Source organism: Pteropus alecto, unplaced genomic scaffold, assembly GCF_000325575.1.
Source record: "Pteropus alecto unplaced genomic scaffold, ASM32557v1 scaffold326, whole genome shotgun sequence".
Lineage (NCBI taxonomy): Eukaryota > Metazoa > Chordata > Mammalia > Chiroptera > Pteropodidae > Pteropus > Pteropus alecto.
The window spans coordinates 1607394-1623140 of NW_006438873.1; the positions used below are offsets into that span (position 1 = coordinate 1607394).

Here is a 15747-nt window from a genome sequence, read left to right on the forward strand (position 1 = left end):
AGGTTTATTATATAAAGGTCTCTCTTTAGCCTGTTGCAAAGAAGGCACTTTTCTTTTGGTTTCTAGTAGGTGGTATCTAAGCATCTTGGATCCCTGCTTTATATAAAGCCTTAAAATGCCTTTATAAAAATTTTTCTTATAGATATTTAATTATGCTCGCTACCCTCAGTTTCAGTTCCTGTTAGTGTCAGTGACAGCGCTTGCTCTGATTCCCCTGGGGCTCCAGGGTGATCAGTCTTGGAGGGTATGGGGAGATGGGCCTTCTGGGTTGGGAGTTGGGGACTGCAGCTCAGCCTTGGTTTTGCAACCTGGCTGGTAAAAATCAACTGTTCTTTCTCTGTGGTCCCGACTCGCATCTGCCCTGATGACTGGGCCCTTCCACCCTTCACAGGGAGCTCACGGCAGTTCCAGGCAGGGCTGTTTAGGGAAGTTCCTGCACCTTCACCCCTCCCCCTCCTCCTACAGGGAGCTCTGGTGGCTGCGAGAGGCAGCTTCTTTGTTTTTCCCAGTCCACCAACTGATACCCGGGGTTCTGATCTGTGGTAGCTCTTATGTGCAGATCCCATGCTCAGATGTGCTGGTGTGCAGTTTGGGTGTTTTTTGTTGAATTTTAGATGTTCAGCTTGTTGTTTCAAGGGGATAGATCTGGGGACATCTCTCACTCCACCATGTTTCTGCTGAAGTCCACAGAAAATATCTTAGACGAAGTCAGAGGGGGAGAAAAATCATCTGGATCACTTATTTCTGGGCTTCATCTGAGATTTCCTTGAAGGGACATTGCAAAGATGAGGACCAGATGCCTACATTTTTAACAAGCTCCTATTACAATTTTACTGCGCCCTAAGTTTTGCAAAATACTAGATAAAGATTTGGAAAACAGAAATTAATGTTCTCGGTTAAACTGTTCTAATAACAATTACACATCTTTTAGATTCGTTAGGACTCGTTATTATAGCTGCCCTTCTATTTCTTTACCCCTAGGCTGGACTCCCTGTTGCTCAGGTCTGCCTTTGGGAAAAGGCAACAAGACTTTCTCTGCCCTGCTGATTCTTGATGGCCACTCACGGTTGTGGGACTGGGTCATTCGTGTCTCTTTCCCACCTCAATTTATAGGTGACCTAGTTGTAGGGCTTCTATTCAGCCAGACCTCTGGTGACTCCACATACTGATTGCTTTGTAGTTTTGTTATAATTTTGGTGTGGTTGCTAGAGGAGGTGTGTACAACCTTTACCTTCTACATCATCTTGAATCCTCTGTTGTTTTTATTTAATGTGAATATCTAATTAACTCAATACTACTTATTGAAAAGACTGTTCCCTCCCTGTAGCTCTGCACTGCAGCGTCGCAGCTGTAAGACGTTGACCGCATGAGTCTGTTCATAAACACATAAATCCCTCCCATTGGTCCATCGTTTACCTTTGTCAGTTTCCTATCATTTGCTCTAGTTTATAGTAAGTCTGTATTGGGGTCAGACTAGGGTAAAACAAGTGAGTGCCTTCTCAAATGGCACACCCTGGACACTTTTTTTTTCTATCTCATTTGGACCCATATTTTTATATTGTACTGTAAGTCTTCCAACTCTTGTTTGTCTGCATGTGGTTTTGATTATGTGCTTCTACATCTTGGCATTCCCATATAAACTTTAAACTTAGCTCATAAAATACTAGAACCTGTTGGGATATTGAATGGGAATTCATGCAAACTGTAGAACAATTTGGAAAGAACCAATATTATAAGACGGCCTTCCAACCCAGTGAGTGTCCTTTCTGTTTATTGCTAATTTCTTTGACGTTGTTTACAAACTTGTAGCTCTCGGTGAGAGACCTGACACATGGTTTTTGACTCGTTCCTCGGTATTTGGTGTATAAGTACATAATTTCCCCCTTAGTATAGACTTGATAGATTCAATCACTTCCAATAGTGTGTATGTCCTTTTAGCTCCTCTGACAACACAGCTTGGTTAATCAAAAGTAGACTGTCTCTATGAAGCTAAGGGAAGGAAGCCATACACCAAATGTCATTCATGTATTTTATGATGCTATTCATGTAAAATGCCACAAATAATAAACACACAGAGATAGCAAATTAGCAGATGTCAGGGGCTGGGGAAGGGGAAAGTAGGGTATGGGGTTTCTGTTTGGGGTGATGAAACTTGGAACTAGATGGTAGTGATGATTGCACAATATTATGAATGCACTTAATGCCACTGAATTGTGCTCTTTCAAACAGTTAAAAATTTTATGTGTATTTTTTACCATAATACAAATGAAATAACTCAAGAATATTTAAAATTTTCCTTGTTTACAATAACGCTTGACCTAGGAAGTAAAAACAACCCTGTGGGTCCAGCTTCCATCCACCGGTATTTTACAAAGTGCACACAAGCACAAAGGATAGGTAACCCAAAGCTGGGAGAAGCAGAAGGGGTCTTGGAGGTTAGAAAATCTAGATAGATGAATTATGCCTTATAGTCATACATTTGACATTTGGTAAAATGCAAGATAATTTGCTTCTTCTAGGTATTCCTCATTTCTGGTCCTTTACAAAGACTTTTCCAGCTGATTGTAATCACTGGCACCCTAACTTTCTCCCATTGCATATCACTACAGAGGAGGAGGAGAGAGAGAAGTATGATGGAGAAGTTTTGGCGTAAAGATGGTGATGGTGTCCACCAGACAATTACCCAGGGAAGCCAAAAGTTGGCGTTATTCTTGAATCCCGAAACACCCACACAGCTAAGGCCACTCACAGTGGTGCTGCACGGCCCTGCGGGCATTGGGAAAACCACACTGGCTAAGAAGGTGATGCTGGACTGGACCCGGGACAGCCTCGCAAAGATCCTCAGCCCAGCCTTCTATCTCAGTTGCAAGGAGCTCAACCGCAAGGGGACGTGCACTTTCGCAGAGCTGATCTCCAAGAACACACCTGATGCACAGGAAGCCCGCCCAGAGGCGCGAGCCCCGGCACAGAAGCTCCTGTTCGTCGTGGACGGTTTCGATGAGCTGAGAGTGCCCTCGGGGTCACTCATCCACGACATTTGCAGCGACTGGAACATGCGTAAGCCGGCGCCCGTCCTCCTAGGGAGTTTGCTGAAGAGGCAGCTATCCCCGCAGGCCACGCTGTTGGTCACCACTCGGCCGGAGGCCCTGCCAGAGCTGCGGCACCTGCTAGACCAGCCGCTCCTAGTGGAGGTCGAGGGACTGTCGGAGCCAGACAGGAAGGCGAGCATCCTGAAACACTTCGAGGATGAGGGGCAGGCGCTGCGAGCCCTCGCGCTGATGCAGAGCCACCCCGGCCTGTGGCGCCTGGGCGCGGCCCCCGCGGTGTGCGGGTTGCTGTGCGCTTGCCTGAAGCTGCAGCTGGAGCACGGAGAGGACCCTGCCACCACCTGCAGAACCGCCACCGCGCTGCTCCTGCACTTCCTGTGCGGCCAGTTCACGCCGGCTTCCGGCAGCCGCCCTTGCCCGGCGCCGCTGCAGGCCGCGTGCCTCCTGGCCGCCGGGGGCATGTGGGCACGGACATCGGTGTTTGACGCCGAGGACCTGGCGGCGCTCGGGCTGACGGAGGCTGCGCTACGTCCCTTCCTAGATGCGGAGGTCCTGCAGAAGGACGTGGACAGCGTGGGCTGCTATTCCTTCGTCCACCTCAGCATCCAGCAGTTCCTCACTGCCGTGTTCTACATCCTGGAGGATGACGGCGAGGGTGCCAGAGGTCGCCTTGGGGGTGACATCAGGGACGCGCGGGAGCTGCTCTCCAAGGAAGAGAGACTGAAGAACCCCGGCCTGGCCCACGTCGCCCGCTTTTTATTCGGCCTCGCGAACGAGAGGATGGCCGGGGAGTTGGAAACCACGTTCGGCTGCCGGGTGACAACCGGGGTGGCACAGGAGCTATTGAAGTCCGAGCCCTTCTGGACGATGGACCTGAGCGAGGTGATGCGCTGTCTCCACGAGTCTCAGGAGGAGCTGCTCGTGAGGGACGCCATGGACCACGTCACGGAGGTGTCCCTGCGCGTGAAGACTAGAATGGACCTCGTGCACTCGTCCTTCTGCCTCAGGCACTGTCAGAACTTGCAGAAGATCTTGCTGCAGGTAGAAAAGGGGATATTCCTGGAGAGTGACACGGCATTGGAATCAGACGCTCCGGTGGAGAGGTAAGAACTGTCACTTCTCGCTCTGCGGGTGCTCTACTGGGAAGGGGACACTCTCCTGTTCCCTCTGGCTTCTGGTCAGTCTTCCTCCTTGCTGGAATTTCTTCCTACCTGCTCTATATTCTAGGTAGATACCACAATGTTCGTATCAGGAATGGAGGCTTTGGAACCTTTAAAAAATTAAATGTATTGGGAGTGACACTGGTTAATAATATTACATAAATTTCAGATGTGCAACTTTATTCCATGGCATCTGTATACTCCACTGTGTGCTCCCCCCTCCCCCCCCAATCTTTCTCCTTCTGTTTTAGGGTCATAGTTTTCATGTGGGGCATGAGTTCAGGATGAAACATGGAGAGTGCCTGGGGACATCTATTTTCCTCACTACCAATTTAAAAAAATATAGTTACCATGTTGTATATTACATCTCCATGACCTACTTATTGTATGACTAAAAGTTTGTGCCTTTTGACTCCCTTCACCCATTTCACTCAACCTTTGCTTCTGCCAACCATCAATCTGTTCTTTGTATCTATGAGTTTGGTGTGTTTTTCCATTTTTCTACTTTTTTAAGTTTCTGAGCAGATATTCTTTTTTAAATGTCCCCCCCAGCTTTATTGAAATATAATAGACAATTAGTTGCTCATATTTACATTGTACAATTCAATGAGTGTTTTTCAATTATAGTTGGCATACAATAATATACCAGCTTTAGTTGTACAACCTAGTAATCAGAGATCTACATAACTTGCAAAGCAGTCACCCCACTAAATCTAGTACCCCTCTTCCTCCTTACATGTTACATTACTAACCATCTTCCCGTTGCTACACTCTGCATCTCCATGTCTATTCTGCAACTATCCATTTGTACCTCTTAATCCCTTTGCCTTTTTTCTCACCCTTAACCCCACTCCATCTAGTAGCCCTCAAAATATTCTCTGAGTTTATTACTGGTTTTATTGTTTATTTGTTCTTTAGATTCCACACATATGTGAAATCGTGCAGTATTTGTCTTTCTCTATCCTTCCCATTTCATTCAGCTCTATACTCTCTAGGTTCATTAAGGCAATATCTCTTTCCATCCCATTTCTTTTAGTCTGTGTGTCTTTTAATCTGAAGTGAGCCTTTCGTAGGCAGCATATGTAGGGGTCTTGTTTTCTTATCATTCAGCCACTCTATCTTTTGGTTGAAGCATTTAATTCTTTTCCATTTGAGGTACTTATGATAGGAATGTAGTTATTACCATTTTTATTCATGTTTTTGATACATGTTTTTCTTCTTAAAGACATTTCCTCCAACATTTCCTGTAATACGGGCTTGGTGTTGATAAATTCTTTTAGCTTATTTTTGTCCGGGAATTTATCTGTTCTTTGACTCTAAATGATAGCTTTGCTGGTTAAAGTATTCTTGGCTGTAGATCCTGGGTTTTCATCATGTTGAATATTTTGTGCTGAGCCCTTTTATCCTGCAAGGTTTCTTTTGAGAAATCATCTGACAATTTTATGGGTGCTCCCTTGTAGATAACTAACTGCTTTTCTCTTGCTGCTTTTAAGATTCTGTCTTTGTATTTAAACTTTGGCCTTTTAATTATAATGTGTCTTGGTGTGGGCCTCTTTGAGTTCCTGGTTTTTAGGACTGTCGGAACTTCCTGGGGTTGTATGTCTATTTCCTTCATCAGGTGAGGGAAGTTTTTCATCATTATTCAAATAGCTCTTCAACATCTTGTTTTCCTTCAGGTACCCCTATGACACAAATATTTTTACATTTAATAGTGTCCCATAGGCTCCTTAAATTATTATTATAGTCTTGGCTTCTTTTTTCTTGCCATTCTGATTGAGTGTCCTTGGCTTCCCCATCTTCTATATCAGTGGTTTGACCTTCTTTATTCACTGTTTTTTTTTCCATCTAATATACTCTTTATCTAAGATAATGTGTTCTTCATATCTGACTGGTTCCCTTTTATAATTTCCATTTCCATTTTTATATTTTTTATCTCTTTGTTAAAGTTCTCACTGAATTCATCTATACTTCCCCTAAGTTCATTGAGCATCTTTATAACCAGTGTTTTGAACTCTGCATCTGTAAGATTGCTTGACTCCTGGATTTATTATTCCTGGATCTCTGTTCTGTTCTTTCATATGCTTTCTGCTTCTTTGTCTTCCCATTTTGGCTGCCTTTCTGTGTCTGTTTCTACGTACTAAGCAAAGCTCCTAAGTCTCCCTGTCTCAATAGCATGGCTTTGTGTAGTAGGTGTCCAGTGGCACAGTCCTGAGAAGGGTTCAGCTGCATGCCAAGTTTAGCCCCAGTGTCTGCCTCTCTGGGCCACCTGTTAAGATTCAGCAAGCAATCCACAGATGCTGTGCTTATAATTGCCTCAAAAGGCCATGCCAGTAACTGAGGCCAGCTGCCACTAGTGTGAGTCGAGGCTCTGCTCAGCAAGGAGCACCTGACTCGCTGAGGATACACCTCGATATGGCTTAGGTGGGGCCCCGAGCTGGGAGAGGCAGAGTTCAGGGAATCCTCTGGGCGGAGCAATCTCTGTCATTCAGTTTGATGACATCTCAGCTATGACAGCGCTGTGTCAGCTCCTTGGGAGTGGGGAGGGCTCAACAGAGGAACAATGGATACCCCTGGCACTTCTGTCTGGGAGAGACCCTAGCCTCTGGCCCTCATTCTGACAACTCAGTGTCCCCATGTAAGTCCCTGGTGCCCCCTGTGCAGCTGAACTAGTGCTGGTGCTCAGAGTGAGCAGGTCCATCACTGCAAAAGTCCATTTGCAGACATGGCCCCTTTAAGAGGTGTCTGCAGCTACTGTTGCCTCTGTCCTGCTCAGCTGCTCGGGATGGGCAACCTCACGTCCTAGCCCTGTCCTACTTCAGCCATTGCAGGGTGAACTCTTAGTCCTCTCCCTAGTTGTATGGCTTGTTTACCTAGATCCCAGGTGATTTTCCTTGCTGTTTGCTTCTTGTTTCCATCAAAACTTTGATTTAGTCGCCAGAGGGATAAACAGAGCCTCTATCATCTACACCATTTTTTCTCCTCCTTCCTGTTTTTAAATTTTTAATTTTTAAAAAGGATTTCACATATAAGTGAGATCATATAGTATTTGTCTCTGCCTGCCTTATCTCACTTAGCATAATGTCCTCAAGGTCCATCCATGTTGTGGTAAATGGCAGAATTTCCTTCATTTTTATGGCTGAATAATATTCCATTGTATATGTGTACCGCATTTTCTTTATTCAGTCATCCATTGATGGACACTTATGTTGCCTCCATGTCTTGGCTGTTAGGAATAATGCTGCCTCACATAGGGTATAGATATCTTTTTGAGATGGTGATTTTGTTTTTTTCAGATAAATACCCAAGAGTGGAAATTCTGGGTCATACAATCGTTCTATTTTTAACTTTTTGAGGAACTGCCATACTGTTTTCCATAGTGGCTGTACCAATTTACATTCTCACTAATGGTGCACAAGTGTTTCTTTTTCTTCACACCTTGCCAACACTTGCTACCTCTTGCCTTTTTGATCGTGGCCATTCTGACAGGTGTGAAGTGATATCTCATTGTGATGTTGATTTGCATTTCCCTGATGAAAAGATGATGTTGAGCTCCTTTTCATGTATCTGTTGGCCATCTGTATATCCTCTTTGGAAAAATGTTTATACAGGCCCTCTGCCAATTTTATAATTGGACTTTTTTTCCTATTGAGTTGTTTGAGTTCTTTATATATTTTGGATATCAACCCCTTATCAGATATGATTTGTAAACATTTATTCCCATTCTGAGGGTTGCTTTTTTACTTTGTTGACAGTTTCCTTTGTGGAATGACCTACTGGTTGTCATTACTTTTCCCATAAGCATTTTTAACAGGTGCTCTTGTCTATCACATTCTCCTAGGTCACAGCAAGACCATCATGCTCTTTGTCTCTGGACAGATCTTTGTTCTGTGTTCCGTTCAAATAAGAACCTGAGCTTTCTGGATGTGGGTCAAAGCTTCTTGAGTCACTCCTCCGTGAGGATTCTTTGTGAGCAGATCACCCATGTCACCTGTCATCTCCAGAAAGTGGTGTAAGTAGAAGCTCATCTTGTAATGGCTGTTCCCAGGTCTTTTTTTTTTTTTTTTTTTTAATGTGAGAACGATGTTGGAATGCCAGACCAGGCTCCAATTAGCCAGGTGCTCAGAATACAAAGAAATGAAATGGTTCTCATCCTTAAATGTGTCTAATGCGAGGATTATATATTACATCGAATCATTTTTATGAAATCTGGCCAAGAGTCCGAAAGTCTGCAAACATCCACTATAGGTGCATCTGGATCATATGACAGTAAGTCGTTGTCATAAAATCTGGCCAAGAGTTCAGGTGCTCCCATGCATCTGCTATGAGGCATGTTTGAAACTCAGCCCAAAGGAAACAGGCAGATACATCTCAGAAGGAGACCTGAGTGGGAACTGGGGAGATAATCCAGAGAGGAAAGTTTCAAATACATACACAAGAACATGTCAGTGAGGCAACAAAGAACTTATAATGAGTGTATGGAGTGTGGTTGAGAAGTGAGTCTGGATAAGGATGGCTCTGGCAGACGTGAATGCCGATGTGGGCCATCTTGACAGGTGAATATTAGGATGCCCTTTCCAACCAATATATGTTCAGGGGATAAACTTTATAAGTTTTGTTCAAAACTGTATACAGATACTTTGTGGAAAATTTCCCCTAAGCCGACACGTCTTAGAAGCCTTAATGAAGCCCCTGAAAATGTAGTACTATTAACTTGGAACTAATAGCTATGCCACACATCAACTGACTGTACCTGCTGGTGTCAGGTGACAATAGCTTCTCCAAATGCCATAGAATTTGTGTGTGCAAAGCAACAAAATCTAATGCGGGCTGGTGCCAGCAAAGGTATCAATTTCTTCTGTGTAGCCTTGAAAAACTTACACTGCTCTGGTTTGTAAGATGTTACATGAGAAGACATTTGTAATTTGTGCCACTGAGAGTTTAAGACAATTAAGGAAGGGGCTCTGGACAGCTGGTGGCCCCCTCATTATGACTCTGCTGACAATTTAATTTTGAAGCTTCTTTTGGATGAGCCACAGGGAATGCTCGCTGTCTTTAAATGAAGGGTAAAGGGTTGTAAGATCAACTGCGAGTTTAGGGAGAAGAATATTTCACAGCAGAGGGATGTACTACTGCCTGGTTCAGAGGTGCTAAATAGAAACAGGTTAAGAAGCTCTAAAAACAAGTGGAAGTGAGGATCTGAAATAAGGGTTTGCTAGAAGAGGCAGCAATGTGGGTATTGATTGCATCTCAAATTAGGGTACGTTAAGCATGCTTTAAAAAGAGGCCCTGAAAGTTTCCTTTCTCCTGTTATCTCCTACTAAGTGCACAGGATAAATTATGAGCTAGCATCATTACTATATACCATAAGGTCAGTTGACTCTTCTGTTGAAGGAGATGGCACAGTTCATGTGCTAGGAAACTTATTTTTTTTAATGCTGAGTTGCTTCTTGAAGCCTACAGTTTGGTTAGGGAAAACCCATATTATATTCCACTTAAGATTTATTTTAATCCCACTTAAAATCCCACAATTATATGCTAGATGACAAGAAAATAAACAAACAAAACAAAACAACTCTTAATGGTTCATGCCTTCGAGAAGTCTGTAATGCATTACTAACTCAGAAACCATAACGTACGTAGTCTAAATCAGAACTGCTTTGTAGAAATGCAGGTGACCATGTGAAGATGTATGGAGAAGTAATTTATTCTTTCTAGAAGATGTCAGTAGGTGTTGACGGGGAGGGGAGGAAGTTTGTGAGCTGAATGTTGAAGGAAATTATATGATACAAACAGATAAGGAGGGGAATCTGCAGACTAGCATGAGCAGAGACAAGGGTGTGCCAAGCCCTTAGCTATCTCACTCTCTTCCCTCCCATCACCACCTTCTACTTCCATCCATAGTCCCTCCTTTTTCCCTTTCCAGCTGTCATTCCACTGACTTATCCTTCAAGTCAGCATATCAGACCATCTTCCCCTTTCCATTTTGACTTGATAGCTCATCTTACCAGGTGTTCACAGCACCAGCCATCCATAGCACCCAAGACAGAATCCCTCTTTTTTATTTTTCCTAGGATTAAAAACGTCTCCCCTGCTGACGCATATGGGGACTTCTGTCTGGCTTTCGTTGGTAAGAAGACCCTTACTCACTTGACCCTGGAAGGCAGTGTCCACAGTGATAAGATGCTGCTGCTGTTGTGTGAGACTCTGAAACACTCTCAGTGTAATCTGCAGTATCTGAGGTAGATCTCATGTCATCACTGTTGTCAGCACCAAAAGGGTGCTGTGAGCTGTGCAGTGCTGCCGGGTGAGCTAGATGGAAGAGGGTGCCACTCTGATGGGACATCATGCTGTAGGGGGAGCATATTCTCAGAAGAGCCTGTATGGGGTTTCAGCCTCTGCTTTTTCCCCATCCAGCACTGAATTGTCCTCTGCATTGAACACTGAGCCCAGAATGCAAAGAGACACCTCGAATTTTGTGTCATCCTCTAGCTTAGGGACTTGGTATTTTAGGCTGCATGTTGCCTTCCTGCTGTGATTCAGAGCAGCCATCGACCCTAACCAGCCACTCACTAATGCTGTAGAAGCATTGAAAGCCCAGGTTCCTGGGGGCTCATGGGTTTGAGCCCCTTCCTCAGTGAACCCCATAATGAGTGACGTCTCTGATTATCACCCATCTTTAGCATACCACTTTTTCCCCTTGACTCAGTTGAGTAGAAACCTGAGGTTCTGGCTACTGGCACAGGTTTGTGATTTGGAAATGACCTCAAACCCTTGCTGATCTGTATGCAGAAATGGTAGTGTTTATCATTATTGATGATTTCTGATGGTGCTGTTTGTCATTTATTTGGAAAAAACATCTGTTACTCTAAAGTTGTGATAAATGACATTTCTAAGTGGATACACTGAGGCTCCAAAATGACAAATGGCTGACATGGAATTTACAACTTATGTTCACATGATTTGAGACAGTTTACATGCCACCTTGTATTCCAGTTACTTAAGTAAACTCATGATGTCCTTGAAATAGATGAAGCTCCAAGGGAAGAAAGGCACTCACTTAAGTATTCCAATTTTACCTATGACATGCATCCCAGAATATGGGCACAGGATATTGATGGATTATATTCTTTATTTGCTTGACATAAAGATATTGTTTCTTCCCAAAGTACAGATAGGGAAAAAAGAGAATGTCACAAAGTTTAAATCACTTGCAAAGATTTGGGGCATGGTAAAAGACAGAATCACGATCCAAACAATAAGCTTGTCCTAGTGTCTTACACTCTGATTTACATCTGTAAGGGTAGCTGGGTTTCTGAGCCTAATAGAATGTATTAATGGGTTGCCCCAATGTTCCCCCGAATAGCCATGTCACTTTTATATTGCCACCAACAGAAAGAGTTCCAAATTCTCCTTATTTTTGCTGCACTTAGACTCAATAAATTTTGGACCTCACTGCCTAATGCTCAAATTTTATCTCCTTGTTTTAATTTGCATATTCCCTAGTAATTTATGAATTTGAACTTTTTGAGTATCAGGCCTCAATGTTTCTTCCCCTACAGAATCACATATCTAGGTCTCAGTGAGATTAGGACAGACTCAGGCAGGGTAAGTCATCATATTAAAAAAAAAAGTTGGATGTGAAAAATAGCAGGTCGTGTTGGTGAAACGCCACACAGAATTGCATCACATGTTTTTTCTCCTAGAGATGAGGCTAGATATTGATTGAATGGTCAGATAGATGTTTGAAGATGCCAAGGGGATTAACTCTCTCCAAAAATCAGGCTGGGATTGGATACACACTGGAGTAGAATGAGATGAAAACCAAGGACATAATCTTCAAGAAGCATAATCAGATGACAGGGTCTTCCTCTCTGTCTTCCCAGAAGAATGACTTGTCCCCATGTGTCCCACAGGTTGGGGCCTTGTTCTAACATCCCTCAGCAGTGGGATGATTTCTCCTTGGCCCTCAAAATCAACCAGTCCCTGAAGTACCTGGACCTCACGGCCAGTGAGCTGCTGGATGCAGGAGTCAAGTTGCTGTGTGCCACTCTAAGACACCCAAAGTGCTTCCTGCAGAGGCTGTCGTAAGTCTCCTTCTATGGAGCATCTTCATTTTAGATCTGGGTTACCTAGAGAAGAGTGAGGTGACACCAGACTTTCAGGGCAACCCATATGGGATCTCCTTTTGGTGCAGACACCTGGTTCTCCTTTCTTGGCCCTAGACAGATGACTCATGCAATTTCTTTGCTCTTCTTTTGTTTCTGGTCCTTCATGGCTTTGATCACCAGCTCAAGATAGAGAGGGTGTAGGATTAACAAGAAGGGATGTCAGCTGAGAAGTTTGGGCTTTGGAAATGTTCTCATGGTCTTGTTCAGATGTGGTGCTTTTGCAGGTTGGAAAACTGTCACCTTACAGGGGCTTGTTGCAAGGAACTGTCTTCTGCTTTGATTGTCAACCAGAGTCTGACACACCTGTGCCTGGCCAAGAACAACCTTGGGGATAGTGGGGTGAAACTCTTGTGTGAGGGCTTGAGTTACTCCGAATGTCAGCTACAGACCCTGGTGTAAGTCCCTGCTGTGTGTATGTGTGTGTGTGACATGTAGGACAGATGAGACTGTTTAATAACTCTACTTGAATGAATCTGGCCAGATCCTGGTATAGATTATGTAAGAACATGTAGAAACAGGTGTTAACATCTGCCTGCCTTTCAGAGTTTACCTTCCGGCCTTTTCCTATTCTAGGAAGTTGGTTTAGGCAATTGGTTCTGAGGTCTGCCGTTTTGTGTATTTTCTGAGTCCCTATGGCATACTTCTCCCTGAAGTTGGGAATGGATTGAGTTATATGTTTCTGTAAAGAGCCAGAAGGTAAATATCTTAGGCTTTGTGGGCCATTTGATATCTGTTCCTGTTGTCCAATTCTGCCATGGTCATGTGAATGTGTAAAGGAATGCATGTTCCAATAAAATGTTATTTACAAAAACAGGTGGCGAGCTGGACTTGACCCAGAGGCTGTAGTTTGCTGACCTTGTCACATGGGAACAAGCCCAGCACAAGCTACCTGTACCCATTAGACTCACAGGTGAAAGAGCAACACTCAAGAGATAGAGATAGTGTGGAGTTGGGGACCTGCTTCTGTTCAGAAATTCTATCTGGCTTTGATTTCTCTGGGGGGTGTTGCTGTCCTAGAAAACCTGTCTGCCAGTTATCTCAATAGCTTCCAGCCATGCCCCAATCATTTAAGACTAAAAAGGAAAAATGAGTATTCAGCTTCTAGGAGCTGATAGAGAAAATAAAATGATTGCATCTCTACCTAAATAATATTCATTAGAAGAAATAAAATTTCATATATGATATTGCTATGTAGATGGCTCTATTTAAAAGATAGTTTATTAAGGCATCTAAACAATAATAAAAAAATATCTGGAGCTTTTTAAGTACTTAGTATCAGGGACTCTACTAAAGTTTATAAGAATTCTCTTTTTAATACTTACAACCATGTGTGATAGTTACCTTTACTTCAGTTTTACTAATTAGAAAACCGAGGCTTCACCACTTAGCTTGCCCATAGTAGGTATGAAGCCCCCTCTATAAACAGAGTTGTCAATGATTATTACTTTAAATATGTAAAGTTGATGTTGGACCAAGATTCCATTTTGTAGGCTGCTCGAATGTAAATAATCTTAGACTTTGTTTTAGTTTCCCTCCCTAAACTCCGCAGGTTCACGTGTGATTTTAGGATTTTTGCATGATACAAAGCATGGCGTCTTTGGGCCCCTTATATTCATCTGCTCTTTGTCATGTCCCTTCACGTTCTCTAGCTTCTGTTGCTATGATGCCGGCATGGGGCTATTAGGGTCAAATTCGGATTCACCTGCCTGAATGTGCCATGTGACCACCCTTCTCTGGGGTCTGGCCTCCTCATCAGGAGAGTTTGTAGAAGTCTAAACTTGTAAGAGAGTCTATAGCATTTAAATTAGAAACTCAGCCACTAAGACACCAGGAATGTTGAGCTTCTGGGTGCACCCCAATTCTGCCGGGGCAATTAAATACAAGACTTAAAATAAGACATAAAAAAAATAAGGAGAATGGAATCTCAAAGACCTAACCATGCAGAAGATAAGTGAGGAAGACTCAGATTCAGCTTTGAGTCTCTCTGAACCCAGAACCTGAGCTCTTGACCTATACAATATGCTGCCATTTGAGGAAAACCTGTATCTAAGGAGATGTGTGTGTTTCTTTGTAATAAAAGGTGGCAATCAAAGGCCAGTTTCACCAACTACCACCTAGGCAGAGTGGAAATAATATAATCACCATTCCATTTGTACGTTGTTATGAATAAGCCTATGTGATAGCATATGGCTTGAGGTAGGAGATGTGTGGTAGTATAAGTGACAGCCACTTCACAAGGCATGTGTCACAGAGGGATAATGGACTTCTCTTATGATTGTCCTTGTAGGTTGTGGTGCTGCAACATAACCAGACGTGGCTGCAAACACATCTCAAAGCTTCTCCAAGGAGACTCCAGCCTGACACACTTGGACCTGGGCTTCAATCCCATAGCTACCGGACTGTGGTTTCTCTGCGAGGCTTTGAAGAAGCCAAATTGTAACCTCAAATACCTGGGGTAGGTGTTTGTTCTTTTTAAAAGGAGTTTGAAACTAATCTCTGAGATATTTTGGGGTCTAGACTGTAATAGTATCGCTCCTGGTCCAGTTTTAGGAGCAAACTCCTACAGAAATTGCATACAAGTAACTGGGTGCTTACAGAGTTGTTCAGAGGGCCTGAAGGAGTGGGATGTAGATGGGATGGCTTCCAGTGAAGTGGATTTCCGGAGTGTACTGCTTCTGCTGAGTCCAGTGATTAGAACACAGGAGGCTGTCCCAGCTTAGGACCCAGGGAACTATAGATGAAACTACCCTCAGGAAATGTAGTGTTTCCATCAAAAAGATGAAACTTTGCTTCACTTTCTCTTCCAAGTCTCAGTCAAATGCATTTCACTGATGAAAACTACTTTGCAACAAGAACCCTAAAGGAAAGAGGATCTGGGTCATGTACATACTTCCTTAGCTTTGCAGAGACCAGAAAGAACACTAGGACATATGGGGTGCTTTTGTTTTCTATCATGGCTGTACCTGAGGACTCTTAAAAGCCTCAATGGCCAGGCTTCCCCCAGATGATTCCAATATTAACTCAAGTTTGAGCTCCCCTAAGTTAGAAGTTGGAGAAGATACTGAGCAAGCATTTTCACAGCATCCAAAGAGTGGGGCTCATCTTTCTCGATGGCTGAACAAGGGCCCAGCACCATAGCAAAGGCATGAAATAGGGGTTCTAACATCACAGTATGGTTCAGATCCCATCTGATATGTATTAGCTGTGACTTTGGACATTCAATTTTCCCCTTATGGAATGAACAATTCATATATATGTAATACACCATAGCAAAGAAATAGGGGTTCTAACATCACAGTATGGTTCAGATCCCATCTGATATGTATTAGCTGTGACTTTGGACATTCAATTTTCCCCTTATGGAATGGAATG

At 43.4% G+C, this 15747-nt stretch overlaps 1 protein-coding gene across 1 annotated transcript in view; it reads left to right on the forward strand.

Annotated features, from left to right (window-relative positions):
- Positions 1-2633: 2633 nt before the first annotated feature.
- Positions 2634-15747, forward strand: part of NLRP7 (NLR family pyrin domain containing 7) — a 22745-nt gene continuing 9631 nt past the window's right edge. The window contains exons 1-6 of the mRNA XM_006915987.1: positions 2634-4150; positions 8046-8216; positions 10279-10446; positions 12121-12291; positions 12600-12770; positions 14663-14830. Coding sequence (XP_006916049.1) covers positions 2634-4150; positions 8046-8216; positions 10279-10446; positions 12121-12291; positions 12600-12770; positions 14663-14830 — 2366 coding nt within the window. The remainder of the gene's footprint in view (positions 4151-8045; positions 8217-10278; positions 10447-12120; positions 12292-12599; positions 12771-14662; positions 14831-15747) is intronic.